Source organism: Hippocampus bargibanti, linkage group LG13, assembly GCF_051943395.1.
Source record: "Hippocampus bargibanti isolate YZ-2025 linkage group LG13, ASM5194339v1, whole genome shotgun sequence".
Taxonomy (NCBI): domain Eukaryota; kingdom Metazoa; phylum Chordata; class Actinopteri; order Syngnathiformes; family Syngnathidae; genus Hippocampus; species Hippocampus bargibanti.
Window position 1 is genome coordinate 1,952,595 of NC_142746.1, and position 18,481 is coordinate 1,971,075.

The 18,481-nt window shown below is 43.6% G+C and overlaps 1 protein-coding gene across 1 annotated transcript; it reads left to right on the forward strand.

The window, feature by feature from the left end:
* The first annotated feature begins 137 nt into the window (after window positions 1–137).
* On the forward strand, window positions 138–18,478 carry cdc5l (cell division cycle 5 like). Its single transcript, XM_089012842.1, has 19 exons — window positions 138–312; window positions 1,406–1,509; window positions 1,624–1,785; window positions 1,867–1,994; window positions 5,990–6,089; window positions 6,157–6,283; window positions 6,359–6,450; window positions 6,513–6,657; window positions 6,745–6,936; window positions 9,620–9,768; window positions 9,837–10,008; window positions 11,019–11,183; window positions 11,273–11,353; window positions 11,423–11,665; window positions 14,522–14,629; window positions 14,727–14,816; window positions 16,375–16,506; window positions 17,621–17,701; window positions 18,293–18,478. Exons 1-19 carry the CDS (start codon window positions 268–270, stop codon window positions 18,404–18,406), a joined length of 2,430 nt encoding a protein of 809 aa, XP_088868968.1. The 5' UTR covers window positions 138–267; the 3' UTR covers window positions 18,407–18,478.
* Window positions 18,479–18,481: the final 3 nt, after the last annotated feature.

The window sequence follows — 18,481 nt, forward strand, 5'->3', positions numbered from 1 at the left end:
TTATTAATATTATTATTATATTAAAATTGCCCACCGACTACATTTAACTGCTTCCGTGTAGTTTCCCATTCCACCACTGGGCGCGGCAACGTACAGTAAGGCGTCTTACCATTTTACTCCTTGAAAATCGAAGAAGAGCCACCACATATTTCGTGTTTGTCGCGGCGAGCGCTTAAATCGTCTTGCGGCCAGTTTGTTTTTTGTTTTGCTTTCTTACTTGTTTTTTTTCCTGGTAGAAGAAAGAAAGAAAACAACCCAGACGCCAAGATGCCGCGAATCATGATCAAAGGAGGCGTTTGGCGCAATACGGAGGTACGCGGAGGTACACGGCTAGCGGGGTTAGCCTCGTGCTAATCCCGCTGGCTCTCAATAAATAATACGATGTTCCTGTATAGCAGCACGTAGCTAGCAGCTAGCTACGCTGTCAAGGAGAGAAATGCCTCGGAAGGCGCTATTCTTTTTTATGTCCGCTGGAAGAGAATATACAATACTCATTGTGAATTCGTCAACCAACGTCACGAGATGAAGTTGGTGGAGCATAACCCAGCTCCATGAATGATTCCAAAATCTACTTACTGTCCACGAGAACAAGTAGACAATTGGACAGTGATATCTCAGTTTGCGAGATTAATTGGTTCCCAGAAAGTGTGTGTAAGGCGAAAGTTTTGTCTGCCAAACATTTATTTCCCATAAGAAACCATTAAAATGAGAATAATCCGTTCCCAGGTCCCCATAAAACATAACTTTCTACTATATAAGCCTTAAAACTACACAAAATATACCTTATTTTATGTATAATGAATGTGCTTGTATTGTAATTAAAGAAATGAACTGTACTGTATCATCAAGTCGTTTTATTGACCTTTGTGATGGTCGTTGATGTAGTTGCCACTTGATGATATCCGAGTGAAGTTGCTCTACTTTCTTGGCGATAATACCCTCACTCACTGTCCCCTGCTCGCTTTTTTTCGTTAATCCAAATCAACAGAAGGTTTTTCAATCTCTTCTATTGCCTGAGACCAATGCTTAGACAACACAGAAACACCCTTAGCCACACGTAGCAATGGTTGACTTAGCATACTGGTACTGGGACACTAAGTCACACAAACGAGCACTTCGTTCTTGTTTTTCTATGATCTTCTTCTGCGCGACCGTAAATTTTAATGTCTTTTTAGGCTTAACAGTAGCCTGTGGTAGGGTCTAGTCCGCCAGCCACCGTGGCGCTGTGTGGCTTGGTTCATCCGCCAAAACTAGTTTGTATGCTAAGATTATATTCTCACAAATTTAATGTGCGTAAGGCGAAATAGTTTCTGAGCTAAAGCGTTCGTTAGCTGAGGTATCACGGTATTTATTTGAACTCCAATTTGACCCAAATGTCAATGATGCACACATCTGCCAATTCTAGGATGAAATCCTCAAGGCTGCGGTGATGAAATATGGGAAAAATCAGTGGTCCCGTATCGCCTCTTTGCTCCACCGCAAGTCGGCCAAGCAGTGCAAAGCCCGATGGTGAGTTTGTCTTTTAAATGGATGATTTTTTTCCCCATTTTTTTTATGAGCCCACATAAGGAGTCCCCGCCGGCTTTAAATGGCTGCATTTTCAAGTGACTGCTCTGGCCTCAGGTACGAATGGCTGGACCCCAGCATTAAGAAAACCGAGTGGTCCAGAGAGGAGGAGGAGAAGCTGCTCCACCTGGCCAAGCTGATGCCAACCCAGTGGAGAACCATCGCACCCATCATCGGCCGCACCGCTGCCCAGTGTCTGGAGCATTATGAATATCTGCTGTACGCCCGCCCGCCCGCCGTCTCGCCGCTCGACTCCGCCGCGCCTCGCCCTCACGCGGTTGCATCTGTGTGTCATTTTAGCGATAAAGCGGCTCAGCGAGACAACGAAGAGGAAGTAGGAGAGGATCCCAGGAAGTTGAAGCCAGGAGAGATCGACCCCAATCCCGAGACCAAACCGGCCCGGCCTGACCCCGTGGACATGGATGAAGGTACCCCTAGCAACCGAGGTCCCTGTGACTATACAGTGATACCTTGGCTTACAAACTTAATTGCTTCCCAGACAGACAGAGTGTGTAAGGCGAAATCAATAACATCCCAAATTAATGTATCCCCAAAATTAATTTCTGTTATAATAGCTGTTCCTAACTGCGCCTCTAATCGTAATAATGGCGCTGGGCGTTGAGGCGACATGGGGCTGACGAATAGCTAGCGAATAGATAGCTAATACCTAGCGAATAGCAAGCTAGCTATATAGCTAATCTTCAGAGGTTTGATTGGCATGTTTGTTTTGGCCAAGCTTTAACGTCGGAATCCCTTCCTGACACAACCCTCTGTATTTATCCGGGCTTGGCACCGGCACAAGAAGACTTGTGTCCCTTTGTGGCTACAGAACAAGCAACTCGCTCAGTAAAAGGCTCTCAAACACAAAATGGTCATTGGCACAGCAACATTCAAAAAAGCTAAACTATACTCACCATTTGATGAAAAAATGACCATGTATATTAAAGGACAACCGACGTCTCCGGACAAGTTGTGTCCATAATTTGTAAAATGACTTCTACTGAGCGTACTTTACAAAGATTCCACCGCATCTAGCTATATTTAACGCTATAAGACTCGCGCTGAATATTCAGGAAATCTTGTTTTTGAGTTGGTGACGTGTCCGTACGTGACGTCACTGAAGGAACGCCCCTGATCGAAAAAAAGGACACATTGTAGCAGTCCTTCCATCACGTAAATGCATTTTGCTTTGCTTGTTTGGTCTGAAAACCTCATGTTGCACCCAAAAGCCGCCAGAAGAAGGCGTCCAAGCTCCATGGAAGGAATTTATCAGCCTGTGGAAACGGGCTCATTCATTCCTCACAGGGAGCTTGGTCGCCATTTTCTGCCTCTTTTCTGGGACGCTACATTGCAGTCCAGATGCCTCAAAATGACACGGGAGGACTTCTTTAATCAATTGGAAACATGTATGCTTTCCTCTTCAGAACTATTTGAATCATATTCAAAACTGGATGTGTAACAAGAAAGCATATTTTCCGAATCTGAAGCCATTGTTTTGATTCTCCAGCAATGCAAGACGTCTTTGCGTGACGTCACGAACTGGGGGCGGGACTTTCTGAAAATGCCCAATTCGCAGCTCAATTTTTTGCACTTTAAGTCATTTTTATTGGTGTTTTGCATTTGAATAAAAATATCATATTGCGTGTTTTGGGTATTTTAGATGCTATAAAACGTTTTTCTGATGTCAGTTAAGAAACAAAAAAGTGACGTCGGTTGTCCTTTAAAGCATTTTTAGCGTGAAAAAAACGGCTATGTATTGTAAGGCATTTTTAGTGAAAAAAAAACAACCTTGTATAGTAAGGCGTTTTTAGCCCGAAAAAAACGACCATGTATAGTAAGGTATTTTTAGCTGAAAAAAAAATGACCATGTATAGCAGGGGTCTCCAAAGTCGGTCCTCGAGGGCGGCTGTCCTGCCTATTTTCCAGCACTCCCAGTAGCAACACACCTAATTCAAATGATCAACTCAAGCTCCGAAGCAGCATCAAAATGGTCCTGATTATCAGAACGATTTGAATCATATTCAAAACTGGATGTGTAACAAGAAAGCAGGACAGCGGCCCTCGAGGACCGACTTTGGAGACCCCTGATGTATAGTAAGGCATTTTCAGCCCAAAAAAAGACCATGTATAGTAAGGCATTTTTAGCCGAAAAAAAAGACAATGTATAGTAAGGCGTTATTAGTGAAAAAAACTACCTTGTATAGTAAGGTGTTTTTTGCCCTAGAAAACGGATCCCATTCCTGACACAAGCCTCTGCATTTATCCAGGCGTGGGACCGGTACAAGAAGCCACTGGCTTATGTCCCTTTGTGGCTACAGAACAAGTGACTCTTTGAATTTAATAAAGATGAAGATGCTCAGGAAAAGGGTTCTCAAACACAAAATGGTCATCGGAAATGTTCCCTCTAATTTTTCATGTGTCTGAGCATAGATGTTCTTGTGCGCTGAGTATGTGCGCGATTGCGCACGCGCGCAGCTTCGAGGGACCATCGGCACACAATCATCATAATAATAAATACATGTTTATTGCTAATCAGTGATCCAAAGCTTCCTAATAATAATTCTAAACATTTTGTGTTAACATTCTGTGTTGAAATACAACACAGTGATACCTCAGTTTATGAACTAAATTGGTTCCCAGAAAGTGTGTGTGAGGCGAAAAGTTCGTATTCCAAACATTTATTTCACATAAGAAACCTTTAAAATGAGAATAATCTGTTCCCAGTTCCCCCAAAAACATAATTTTCTACGAAATAAACCTTAACACTACAGAAAATATACCTTATTTTATGTACAGTAAAGTCTCGTTATATCGATATCGGTTATATCGATAGTACCGCTTATTACGATACTATTTCTATGAACGCAAGGAGAAAATTACATGCGCGCAGGGTCGGATATATCGATAGTCCCGGTTATATCGATATTTTTTCGGACTCCCGAGAATATCGATATAACGAGACTTTACTGTATAATAAATGTGCAATGGTATTGTAGTTAAAGAAATAAACTATTGTATAATAAAGTCGTTTTATTGACCTTTGTATTGGATTGGATTTGCCTTTATTAGTGTCGCAGTGGAGAAATTTACATTTCACAGCGGAAAACTGATGAAAGTAGAAAAACAAAATACATGAGCTGCTGGAAAGGCAGCCAGTCTCGCGGCGCCGTCTTGAAGTCAAAAGAACAAAAAAAAAAACTACATAACAAATAATCTGACAACACAAAGACACAGAGTCATTCCATCTTAAGCACGTTCTATACCCTCTTTGTTACATAAAGCAGTTCTAGATGAAAGAGGAGAGGATCAAAGCGTCTTTCCACCAGTGGATCATCGTGGAATGTGCATGTCGACTACAAGCTAAATGTTGAAAGCAAACCCTCAGCTGTAGTCCAAACGTTTATTTCACATCAAAATGTGATCATTAAAACCATCAAAATGAGAATAATTCGTTCCCGGTTCCCCATAAAACATAATTTTCTACGAAATAAGCCTTACATGGCAACCGACGTCACTTTTTTGTTTTTTAACTGACATCAGGAAAACGTTTTATAGCATCTAAAATACCCAAAACACGCAGTATGATATTTTTATTCAAATGCAAAACCAATAAAAAAATGACTTAAAGTGTCCAAAATCTGCTAAAAATTGAGCTGCGAATTGGGCATTTTCAGAAAGTCCCGCCCCCAGTTCTTGACGTCACGCCAAGACGTCTTGCATTGCTGGAGAATCAAAACAATAGCTTCAGATTCGGATAATATGCTTTCTTGTTACACATCCAGTTATGAATATGATTCAAATAGTTCTGAAGAGGAAAGCATACATGTTTGCAATCGATTAAAGAATTTATTCCGTGTCATTTTGAGGCAAATGGGCGGGGGATGGGGGGGAATGTCTCACCCAAAAAGAGGCAAGAAAATGGCCGCCCAGATCAGCCCGTTTCCACAGGCTGATTAATTCATTCAATGGATCTTGGACTCCCTCTGCTGGCGGCTTTTGGATGGAACACAAGGGTTTAAAAAAAACAGTACAGCAAAATACATTGACGTGATGGAAAGACGCTACAATGTGTCTTTTTACGGTCAGGAGGCGGTCCTTTTCTGACGTCACGTGAGGACTCGTCACCAACTCAAAAACAAGACTTCCTGAATGTTCAGAGCGAGTCTTAAAACGTAAAATATAGCTATATGCGGAGGAATCTTGTTAAAATACGCCCAGTAGAAGTCATTTGAAGCCATTTTACAAATTATGGACACAACTTGTCCGGAGACGTCGGTTGTCCTTTAAAACTATACACAATACACCTTATTTTCTGTATAATAAATGTGCTATTGTATTGTCATGAAAATAAATATACTGTACAGAGATCCACTTTTGATCTGAGAAAATCCGACTAAATGTTACCATGCGCTACTGTTTCCAGACGAACTGGAGATGCTATCTGAGGCCCGAGCTCGACTGGCCAACACGCAGGGCAAGAAGGCCAAGCGGAAGGCCCGAGAGAAGCAGCTGGAGGAAGCAAGGTCGTATTTTCTTCTTCCCGTCCGATGGAGTTGCGGATATTAACCGCGCTGAATTCGCCGTTTGCAGGCGTTTGGCGGCGCTGCAGAAGCGCCGAGAGCTTAGGGCGGCGGGCATCCATATCGGGAAAAAGAGGAAGAAGAAGCGAGGCGTGGACTACAACGCCGAGATCCCCTTTGAAAAGAAACCCGCCGCTGTAAGTTGAACTTCTTTGACGGTCCACCTTGAAATTCCAGCCATTAAGTTCGGCGGCCATTTTGTCTGCTTGCAGGGCTTCTACGACACCAGCATGGAGATTTATGACCCCCTGGCGCCCAACTTCAAGCGTCTCCGGCAGCAGCACTTGGATGGCGAGCTGCGCAAGTGAGTTTCCCGCGTTAGCGTGAGCGACCCGAGGACGCCATGACACGCGTTTGTGGTTTCAGCGAACGCGAGGACCGCGACCGCAAGAAAGACAAGCAGAAGATCAAGAAGAAGAAGGAGAGCGACCTGCCCTCCGCCATCTTGCAGACCAGCGGCGTCGCCGAGTTCACCAAAAAGCGCTCCAAACTGGTCCTGCCGGCGCCGCAGGTAACGACGCGGCTCTCGCCGGGCCGTTGCCGTTTCCGGGCCGACCGCCCGCCCGCTGACATTGCGGCCCTCCTCCCTTTTCGACAGATCAGCGACGCCGAACTGGAGGAGGTGGTGAAAATGGGCGTGGCCAGCGAGGTGGCCCGCCAGGCGGCCGAGGAGAGCGAGAGCGCCAACTGCGCCTCTTCGGCGCTGCTCTCCGAGTACAGCGTCACCAACAACATGAGCGGCGCCATGCGTACGCCGCGCACACCCGCCGCTCAGGACAGGATCATGCAGGTCAGCTCGCTTCAACACAAAACTCCGCTTGGGAGCCCAAATTATCATTTGATGCCCCCCAAAAGCAGAACCCTGGCATCCAATTTGATTTTGAAAAGCTGGCCGAGCCTGAAACACCAATTTGCATCCATCCTGCCAACGACTGCGGTTTTGCTGTCACGAGTACGGTTTTCACGATTGCATTCCGGGTTACGGTTTATGAATGAAAATGACGTTTTCCAATAAAAACAATCAGTAAAAAAATCATCAAAATAGTAAATACAGCAATACCTCAGTTTACGAACGCTTTAGCTCACCAACTTTTCACCTTACGAACATTAAATTCACATTAAATATAGTCTTGGCTGGCAGACTAGTTTTTGGTGGATGAACACCAAACCACACAGTCGAACAGCACCATGATGGCTGGCGGACTAGTTTTCGTCACCCCTTTCTTTGAGTGCAGACGTGGTTTGTTATCGAGTGGAGTACTTTTGCGATTATGTGAGCAAAAAAGACCAAGTGGATCAAGAGGCAACTACATCAACGATCATCAGAAAGGTCATTAAAATGACTTGATTATACAGTACAGTTTATTTCTTTCATGACAATCCAGTAGCACATTTATACATAAAATAAGGTATATTTTGTGTATATTTTAAGACTTATTTCGTAGAAAATTGTGTTTTATCGGGACCTGGGAACTGATTATGATCATTTTAATGGTTTCTTATGGGAAATAAATGTTTGGAAGACAAACTTTTCGCCTTACACACACTTTCTGGGAACCAATTAAGTTCGTAAGCCGATGTATCACTGTTTTTCTTTGACACTGATCAACATTAGCCTAATTTTCAGTAGCTGAAATGTACAAATAGTTTGGCTTTTTTGGCTTTTCTGGTTTCGGAAGTTGGCAGGTATACCTTCAAACCCAGTGGCTGATTTGACAGCTAGGCCTTCAGTCGTGCTATTTGTGAATCAATCCAACCCTATTTTATATATACTATTTTTGGACGATACAACCTTGACTGCAGCTACAGCTGCGACTGAGACTCGTATAAACGAATCTGGTGCGATTCACTACAAATCCACTGGAGGGTAGCGTTAGCCGGGAAATAACACCTGCGAGGAGGCCTTGGCGTCACTAACTCCAAATCTGATTGGTTATAGGAACAGTTTGATTGACACTTACTTGATGCTACAGGGCCTGCAGAACCGATTGTGAAGGCGTCCGGGTCGATTTCTGACCCTGGTAACAAATAATGGCTGAAATGTGATTGGTTCAATGCTTAAATAGAAAGAGACACGTCTGGAAGCAGCCCAACAGGGGAAAAGAAAGCTCAAAGACAATTTGGAATCATAATAATCATAATACATTTCATTTATCAGTGCCTTTCAAAACTCTAAAGGTCACTTGACAGTCACAGGATCAGTTTTTCTTTGGGTGAGCAGCGGCAGCCACATGCGCCAGCGTTCACTCAACCGGGAATAACTCAAATAGATCAAGTTAGCTAGCGAGCTAATAGATAACTAATAGCTAGCCAGTCAGACAGCTAATCGATAGCTAATTGATAGCAAGTAGATAGCCAGCTAGGTAGCCAGCAACGGTGACCCCGTTCAACGGGGAATAACTCAAATAGATCAAGTTAGCTAACTAGCTAATATCGATGAGAAGGTTTCATCAGCCGTCATCTGTACTTCTTTGAAGGTGTCGGACGATTCTTATCCCAGAGGCTTTGTCAGCGAACTAAAATCTTTTGCTGGTTGGTCGGCTGCCAAATGAAAAACAAAGTAATGTAGTTTATTCAATACATTGTAATAACAAAAATTGTAAAGAGCAAAACATTGGGGAGACTAAACAAATTCTCAAAAAAAAAAACTTTATCAACACCGCTGGGATAATACTAGTGGGCCTCAATCTGCAGTACATATGCACCTAAAAGCTAGCAACCATTCATTTGACGACAATGAGGTTAAAATCTTAGCGAAAGAACATAGATGGTTTGAAACGGGAGGAAAAGAAGCTATTTTCATAAAACAGCAAAACCCTTCACTAAATCAATTTGGATCGTCCCTACAACTGACTTCTTAGGCAACATAGGCTTAGTTATGCTGAGGAGGTGATACCAGATCAAATGGGGCAATCAGGCCTGTCGTAGACCCCATACATAGGCAGGACAATAAAAGTAATCAGTCACGACAATAGAAGTAATCAGTGTAGCCGCAGGGAGTAGTCCTCTGCTCCCCCAACCTGAGAGCAGGGACCAATCATAGCAGAGTCTCGCACCGCCACATCTGGACAGTAGGGATATATATAGGGCCAAAACTACCGGCAAGACTTTAGTTCGCTGACGAAGCATCTTGGATAAGAAGCGAACCATCCGACACCTTCAAAGCAGTACAGATGACGGCTGAAGAAACCTCATCGATGGACCACTCCTGTACGACTGCGAGCTTACACAGACATATAGCGAGCTAATAGATAACTAATAGATAGCTAGCTAGTTAGACAGCTAATAGATAGCAAATAGATATTTAATAAAAATTCATGGGCAAAATATTCACATCTGTCTGTGATTCAGATATTTTTAGTCCAGCAGAGAAGGCCTTGCAGGCCCTGACGCTCCACCACTGTTCAAACATGAAAGTACCTTTGAGTCATCTGTCAAGATTTGTATTTTCTCCAACCCGACCCCCTTTTCAGGAGGCTCAGAATCTGATGGCGCTGACCAACATCGACACCCCGCTGAAGGGTGGCCTGAATACGCCACTGCACGAGAGCGACTTCAGCGGCGTGACGCCCCAGCGGCAGCAGGTGCAAACCCCCAACACCGTGCTCACCACCCCTTTCAGGTAACCGGCACCCCACCCCCAACCGCCGTATCTCCAAAAATTAACCTTGCTTGCGTCATCCGCCGCAGAACTCCTGGCCAGGGCCAAGGGTCGGAGGGCATGACCCCGCAAGCGGGTGAGGCATTGACGCCGCGCGGGGCGACGACGCCCGGTTTGACACCGGCGCGCACACCACTGAGGGACAAGCTGAACATCAACAGCGAGGAGCAGCTGGCTGACCCGTCCTACGCTCAGCATCTGGTCAGTGGTCGTAAAGAACGGGTTGTTGTTTTAGGATTTTAAGTTGTTTTTTTTTTTCCCAATGAAAATTTTTAATTTTCATTGAAGAAATACATATTTTTTTAAATATTGAACCTAGATTATTTTCCAATATTTATTTATTTATAGACCTTATGAAGACTTTTTTTAAAATGTATTTTCAAAACCTGTTTTGAAGGGGCGGGAAAAATTCAGTTGATTTTTTTTTTTTTTTTTTTTTTTTTTTTTTTTTTTTTTTTTTTTTTTTTTTTTTTTACACTAAATTTGATTTGCTTTCGCAGGCCGAATAAGATTATGTGGCGGGCCAGATTTGGCCCCCAGGCCTTAACTTTGACACCCGTGATATATGGGGTTATCCAGCTAGCTGAAGAGAAAGAGAAATAGCTAGCTTGGTCACTCGTTTGCTAGCTCAATAGATGAGCATGGAATTTCGCAACATTTATTTGCTTTCGCGGGCCGACTAAATGATGTTGGGGGACAGATTTGGACCCTGGGCCTTAACTTTGACACCCGTGCTATAAGGGATTAGCCATCTTGCTGAATAGAAAGAGGAGTAGCTAGCTCGGTTTCTTGCTTGCTAGCTTGATAGATGAGCATGGGATTTCACAAATTTGATTCGCTTTCACGGGCCGAATAAAATGATGTGGCGGGCCAGATTTCGCCCCCGGGCCTTAACTTTGACACCCGTGATATATGGGGTTATCCAGCTAACTGACTAGAAAGAGAACTAGCTAGCTCGCTCGTTCGCTAGCTCAATAGATGAGCATGGAATTTCACAAATTTCATTTGCTTTCACGGGCTAAATAAAATGATGTGGCGGGCCAGATTTGGCCCCCGGGCTTTGACTTTGAAACCAGTGTTTTAAAAAGTCGTTTTTTTTAAAATAAAATCTGAGTAACTAAAATTCACATAAACTCCAAATTTTGTATTTAAAAATGTATTGTTTTTGAAGTAAAATGCTTCGGCGTGACTTTTTGTGGCTTCCGCTTCAGCACCGCGAAAGTCTTCAGCAACTGAGGCAAGGCCTGATGTCACTTCCCGTGCCCAAAAACGACTTTGAGATTGTCCTGCCTGAAAATGCCGAGAAAGAACTGGAAGAGACTGAGATGGAGGTCGGCTACGTGGAGGACGCCGCCGACGTGCAAGCCCGCAAGCAGGTTTGATATCACTTGACGTTTCGGATGCTTCAAAATGGACGTCGCAGACCAAAATGTCGCCGCTGAGTTTGTCGACGTGTGCTCGTCAGGCCCAACGCGATGCGGAGAGGGAGAAGGAGCTGAAGCTGCGACACGCCGCCGTCCAGCGCAAGCTGCCCAGACCCACCGAGGTAGCGCACGCTAGCACATTAGCACCGCACGCACGCCATCCGAATGAGCACGTGCGTTGATGCCATCAGGTGAACGAGTCGGTGCTGCGGCCGGCCTCCATGGAGCTGAACGACCTCCAGGTGGCCGAGGAGCTGATCAAGCAGGAGATGATCACCATGATGCACTACGACTGCCTTCACCATCCGGCGGCCGGCGGCCAGCAGCAGCGCGCCAAGGCCCGAGGACCCGCGTCTGCGTCCAACAACGCCCTGCACATCGCCTACCTGGACGGACACGCCTACAGCACCGTCTCTACCGAGGACATGGACAAGGTGTGGCGCCTCTCGTGACCGACCACAATGGTTAAATCTGCAAACGGAAAAAGAGTGAGGCTGGATTGGGTCGGTCAAGCGTCCATTTTTAATAATAATCATCATCATAGTCATCATCATAATCATGATCAAAATAATACTGATACTAATACAATAATATAAACTAATACTATTGCTAATGCTAATACAGTGTCTGAAACTCATGACAAAAAGTTAGTGGACACCCGGGCAGACAACTCTGAAAAGTTGCCATTAAGTTGCCTGCCCGATTTTTCACACCTTAAAACACATAAAGACGTCTAATCGCCCAAAAAAAAATGTAAAGTTTTTTTTTTTTTTTTTTTAATTAAGGCAGTACCAACCACAAATGCAACCTTGCCTAATTTATGGTAAATATACCTTGCTGAAGATTTTGCTCCAGCTGTCGCTTAGCGTCATGGCGCACACTGCAACGTTTGCGTTGTGTAGCCTGCTTAAAACTACGAGGACTCCGCTTTCTCAGCGGCTTTCAAAACTCTGAAGTACACTTTTGAGTCAGTGTGTAGTCCGAAGCAGGCTTCTGATTGGCGAGTATAATAATAATAATATACTAATAATAAATTGCTTAAAAAAATTGCTTTATAAGCACCTTTCGAAAACGTTAAAAAAACAAGAAGTCAAGCATTGGTTTTCGACCATAATCCGGTTCCAGAAACCTGTTCAAAAACCAAAAAATTTCCCATCAATCAATCAGGTATCAATCAATGTAATCAATGTCTGCTTTTTTCAATCAACATTGAACAATACACATCCACATTGTCTCACAATTGAACGCTACACAAGGATAACATCCAAGTTGCGGAAAGATCAGCCTGGTTCTTAGTTTAAAAAAACTTTATTCGACAACATGAATGCGTCTGTCACAATCAGACGCGACACAAGGAAGTGACGTTTTAGCAAGCGGAGGGGTGTCCAGTGGTGCATTCAGGTGCACTCAGTTAGGTCGATAACCCATTTTTGGTTGTACACCCAAGGCATGAAAAACCTGACATTTTTGGTTGAAAACAAAATTGGATAAGAACAGAGATGTTCGAAAACTGAAGTTTGATTGTATAAGGAAGCGAAAGAAATCGAGTGGTACGTTCATGTGCGTCTGGTAGAGAACCCATTTTTGGTTGTAAACCAAGGCATTAAAAAAAAACTCTTTTTTTTTTTTTTAATCAAAAACGAATTGAATGAGAACTGAGACGCTCAAAAACCGAAGTTTGACTGCGCGTTAAATTTATGAAAATTTTACCTTGGCATACGTACAATTTTTCGGAGCTGCCACAATGAGTGATGTGTCGTTCGCAAACGAGCCCGTTCTCCTAACCAGAGAATGGTGGCAGCCGGCTTGTTTTGGTCCTCTATTCCCCGCACCCAGTCGTCGGTTAAATGTGATTGGTCAAGAACGCAGCAGTGGGGGGGGGGGGTAGTTTACAGACAGAGTGAAGCCATTCTCCAAAAAAGAAAATGGTTGCCGACAGTTTTTTGTCCTCTGTTCCCCGCGCCCAGTTTTCGGTTAAAGCCATATGATTGGTCAAAAACGCAGCAGTGAGGGGAGGTGGTTTAAACATTAAAGAGACAAGCAGACGACAGAGAGAGTGGGAAAATGGCACAAGCCATCTGTACACTTGATGCAAAAAGCTATCAATCCAGCTAAACAGAACACAATTGATGAGGAACTAGGTAAAATTATCGCAGAGAACGCACCTACAAGGCATCATTCCTCAAGGTGGTGAAAGAAGAAGGCTACGTTCCTCATTAAGTGTTTAATGCTGATGAAACCAGCCACTCCATTCCATCAAGCCATCAACGGCCATCACAAAGGTAAATAAAACAACGTTATTATACCGTACAGTTTATTTCTTTAATTATAATACCATAGCACATTTATTATACAGTGAGACCTCAACTTACGAACTTAATTTGTTCCCAGACAGAGTGTGTAAAGCGAAAAGTGTTTATCTAAAAAAAAAATTCCCATAGGAGACCATTAAAATGGGAATAATCCGTTCCCGGGTTTCCGTAAAATATACTTTTCAACTAAATAAGCCTTAAAACTACACACAACATACCTTATTCTATGTATAATAAATGTGCTATTGTATTGTAATGAAGTAAATACAGTGCATTGTATCATAAAGTCACTTTATTTACATTTGTGATGGTCATTTATGGCTTGATGGAATGGCGTTGGAGGTCGAAGGTCAAAGGGAATTGCATGAGGACTGTAATTAAAGAAATAAACTGCTCTAAAATAAAGTTGTAATTACCTTTTTGATGGTCATTGATGGCTTATGGAAGGAGAGTCACCTTCCATAAGGACTGTTGGTGCTGTTCGGTCGTGTGCTTCCGCCGAAGATCACTCTGCTAGCCGTGGTGGGTGTGTATTATGAAAATAGTGCTTATTATAAGGTTTAATTTTCATAAATTTGACGTTTGTAAGACAAAAAGTTTGTAAGTTGAGGTGTTTGTAAGTTGAGGTCTCACTGTACATAAAATGAGGTATATTTTGTAGTTTTAAGGCTTAGAAAATTATGTTTAATGGGGACCTGGGAACGGATTATTCTCATTTTAATGGTTTCCCATGGGAAATTAATTTTTGGGATACACACTTTTCGCCTTACACACTCTGTCTGGGAACCAATTAAGTTCGTAAGCCAAGGTATCACTGGATAAGGAAGCAGAGGATGTCAAGTGGTGCATTCAAGGCATAAAATATTATTGGTATATTTTTTAAACTGGAAATTTCAAAAGAATAGCTAAAAAAACAATTCTGAGAAATAAGAAAAAGAACATCCATGTTGCGTTCATGTGCACGTTTTGACTCATTAGGCCAAGGCCATCCTGGCGTCCGAGATGGAGGTGGTGAAGGGTGGCATGGGCCACGGAGACCTCAGCATGGAGGCCTACTGCCAAGTCTGGGAGGAATGCTACGGACAGGTACCCCCTCACGCCTTCCCAGTCGTATTCGCCGGGGAAATGTGCGGCCATGTTGATTTGATTGATTACATTTGATTTGATTATTTTATGGATGAAGGTCTTGTACCTGCCGGGGCAGAACAGGTACACCCGAGCCAGCTTGGCCACCAAGAAAGAAAGACTTGAGAGTGTGGAGAAGAAACTAGAAGTAAGGGCTTGTTTTTACTTCCTCGACCTAGGTGTCAATCATTTTTGGGGGCGGGCCGGTTTCTTCTAGGGGGCTATTATTGATTTTGGGAACCCATGACAATGTTTCATCCCTTACACATATCGTCCCAAAAATAATAACAAAAGCCTAGCTAGCTCCATCGCTCGGTTGCTAGCTAGCTCGATCGCCAGCTAGCTCGATCGCTACTTAGCTCGCTCGCTAGTTAGCATGAACGCTCACTATCTTAATCGCTAGCTCCATCGCTAGTTAGCGCCATCGCTAGCTAGCTCGATAGATGAGCGTGGCACTTGACATGCTTGATTTGCTTTCCCGGGCCAAATAAAATGATGTGGTGGGCCAGATTTGGCCTTAACTTTGACATCAGTGATGGAACGTATTAGCCAGACAGCTGAATAGAGAGCTAACTAACACGATCAATAGCTAGCTTGATCACGAGCTAGCTCGATTGCTACTTACTTAGCACGATCACTCGCTATCTTAATCGCTAGCTAGCTCAAAAGATGAGCATGGCATGCTTGACTTGCTTTAACGGGCCAATTAAAATGAGGTGGCCGGCCAGATTTGGCCCCCGGGCCTTAACTTTGATACCTGTGAAGTTAGGGATTAGCCAGACAGCTGAATAGAAAGAGCTAGCTCGGTAGCTAGCAAGCTCCATCGCTAGCTAGGTCCATCACTAACTACATCCATCGGTAGCTAGCTCCATCTCTCGTTAGATCGGTTGCTCACTAGCTTGATTGATGAGCATGGCACTTGACATGCTTGAATTGCTTTCCTGGGCCGAATAAAATGATGTGGTGGGCCAGATTTGGCCCCCGGGCCTTAACTTTAACACCGTGATGGAAAGTATTAGCAAGACAACTGAATAGAAAGAGAGCTAGCTAGCACGATCACTAGCTAGTTCGATTGATAGCTAGCTCGATCACCAGCTAGCTCAATCGCCAGGTAGGTCGATTGCTACTTAGCTTGCTAGCTAGCTCGATCGCTAGTTAGCACGATCGCTCGCTATCTTAATCGCTAGCTCCATCGCTAGCTAGCTCGATAGATGAGCATGGGACTTGATATGCTTGATTTGCTTTCCTGGGCCGAATAAAATGATGTGGTAGGCCAGATTTGGCCCCCAGGCCTTAACTTTGAAACCAGTGACTTTAGGGATTAGCCAGACAGCTGAATAGAAAGAGCTAGCTCGTTAGCTAGCAAGCTCCATCGCTAGCTAACTCCATCACTAACTAGATCGATCGCTAGGTAGGTCAGTTTCTAGTTAGATCCATTGCCAGCTAGCTCGATCGCTAGCTAGCTCGATTGATGAGCATGGCACTTGACATGCTTGATTGATTTTGGCGGGCCGAATAAAATGAGGTGGTGGCCCAGATTTGGCCCCCACGCCTTGACTTTGACACCTGTGTCCTAGGCAAAGTAGTTTGGGGTGATTTTTTTTTTTTAAGAAATACACATTTGGAGAAGACTCTAATTGCCATTTTTTTTTCAACAATGACGACTGTTAAATTTATATGCTGATGTTTGGCGCGTGCCGAAACAGGTGAACCGCAGTCACATGACAGCAGAAGCCCGCAAGGCGGCCAAACTGGAGAAGAAGCTCAAGATCCTCCTGGGGGGCTTCCAGTCTCGTGCGCTCGGCCTCCTCAAGCAGCACAACGAACTCTGGGAACAGGTCAGCATTTGACTCCCCCGTTACCCATTTTTAGTGATTCCATGAACTCCTTCCCCGCCAGACGATGTGCAAAAATGTACCCACTCCAATGCCAAGGTTTTTGTCATTTTCACTCCAATTGCAGGAGCCACAGAATATAGTTTTAGGATGATATAAACATTCAATGCAGCGTAAGAAACCTTATGCTATTTTCTTTCATCAGAAAAAGAGAACGGATCATTCTCATTTTAATGGTTTCCTATGGGAAATACATGTTCGAAAGACAAACTTTTCGCCTTACACTTTCTGGGAACCAATTAAGTTTGTAAGGTATGTGTTTGTAAGGTATCACTGAATTTTACTTTTATGCCTTAGACGCTCCTCTTAGTGTTAATTCCTAAGTTATATGGGTCTGGAGTTATCTGAGCTTTAAATGGGGGCGGCTTTACAAAAGATAGCTAGCTAAATAGCTAGCTAGCCAGCCAGATAGCTCTCAAGGTCACTTTAGTCACAGGATCAGTTTTTCTGTGGGTGAGCAGCTAGCTAGCTAATTAGATAACTAATAGATAGCTAGCTTGCTAGTTAGATAGCAAATAGATAGCTAGCGAGGAAGCCAGTTAGATAGCTAGCTTTACAGTCACAGGATCAGTTTTTTCTGTGGGTGAGCTGCTAGCTTGCTAATAGATAACTAATAGGTAGCTAGCTCACTAGTTATATAGCTAATAGCTAGCTAGCTAGGAAGCCAGTTAGATAGCTCGCTAGATAGCTAACTACCTAGGTAGATAGCGAGCTGGGTAGCCAGCTGGAGAACGAGCTAGATAGCCAGTAAGATAGCTCACAAAGCAAAGAAAAAATATAGCGCTTTAACAACAGCTGATGGACAAAAGGCAAAAGTGCTGCCCAGGGCTTTATCGGCACCCAAATAATACATATTGATTTATATAGCGCATTAATAGCTGAAGCGCTAACAAGGAGAAAAGGCAAATGCTGCCCCCTTGTGAAAGAGAAAAACATTGCCAAAGGTCTGACCAGCGCTTTATCGGCACCGCCCGCAATAAAAAACAAGTCTCGACGTCACTCACTCATGTATTTTCTATCAACCCTTTGGAACCGCAATGTTGGTTTTGTCCACTAGGTGGAGCAAGCGGCCACGGAGCTGGAGACCTTCAGTCAGCTAAAGAAACAAGAAGACACGGCCATTCCCAGAAGGCTCGAGGTCTCTCACACACACACATTCCTGTTTCAATGGTTTTGTGAGGGCCACTGTTGCTAAGTTTAGAGAAGAATTAGTGTTACATTTGAAGACTAAATGTCACCCCATTTCCCATTTCAACTTCGTTAAAAAACAAAGAAATAAAAAGTGGACTTGAAACTGAAATAACAGCAGGAGTGATGTTTCCGAATGGGTACATTTAAAGTCCTCACCCCTGTAGTGAATTTGGTTAAAATATCGTTTTACTTTTTGTGGTATGAACTTTTTCCTCGTATTAAACACACACAAATAAACACACACAGTGAGTAAAAAGTGTGTATTTCCAAGTGAAATGAAAATACACACCAAAAAAAATCATTTTGGGTGAATTTGTGAGGACCTCTCTGAAACTTTAACAGACGCATATATAAACCCTCTAGAAGCCTTTAGAATGAAAAACATTTCCTCACTACGCATGGTATAAAATTAAAATTATATTATATAATATAAAATTAGTTAGTGGTCCTCACAAGACCAGTCATACAAACACACACACACACACACGCATAATTTGAAAAAAAACAACAACTTTATTTGTATTGCGTGTGCTTGCAGACGTTGCGTGAGGACGTGAAACGTCAGATGGAACGAGAGCGGGAACTCCAGCAGCGCTACGGCGAACTCGTGACGGAGCGAGACGCCTTGGTCAACGGCGCTCAAAAGTTCTGAGCGACAGTGAACGCATCCTTTTTATTGTGTCTGAAATCATCGTCATTAAAGTGAGTCAGCCTCTTCCGTCTACCT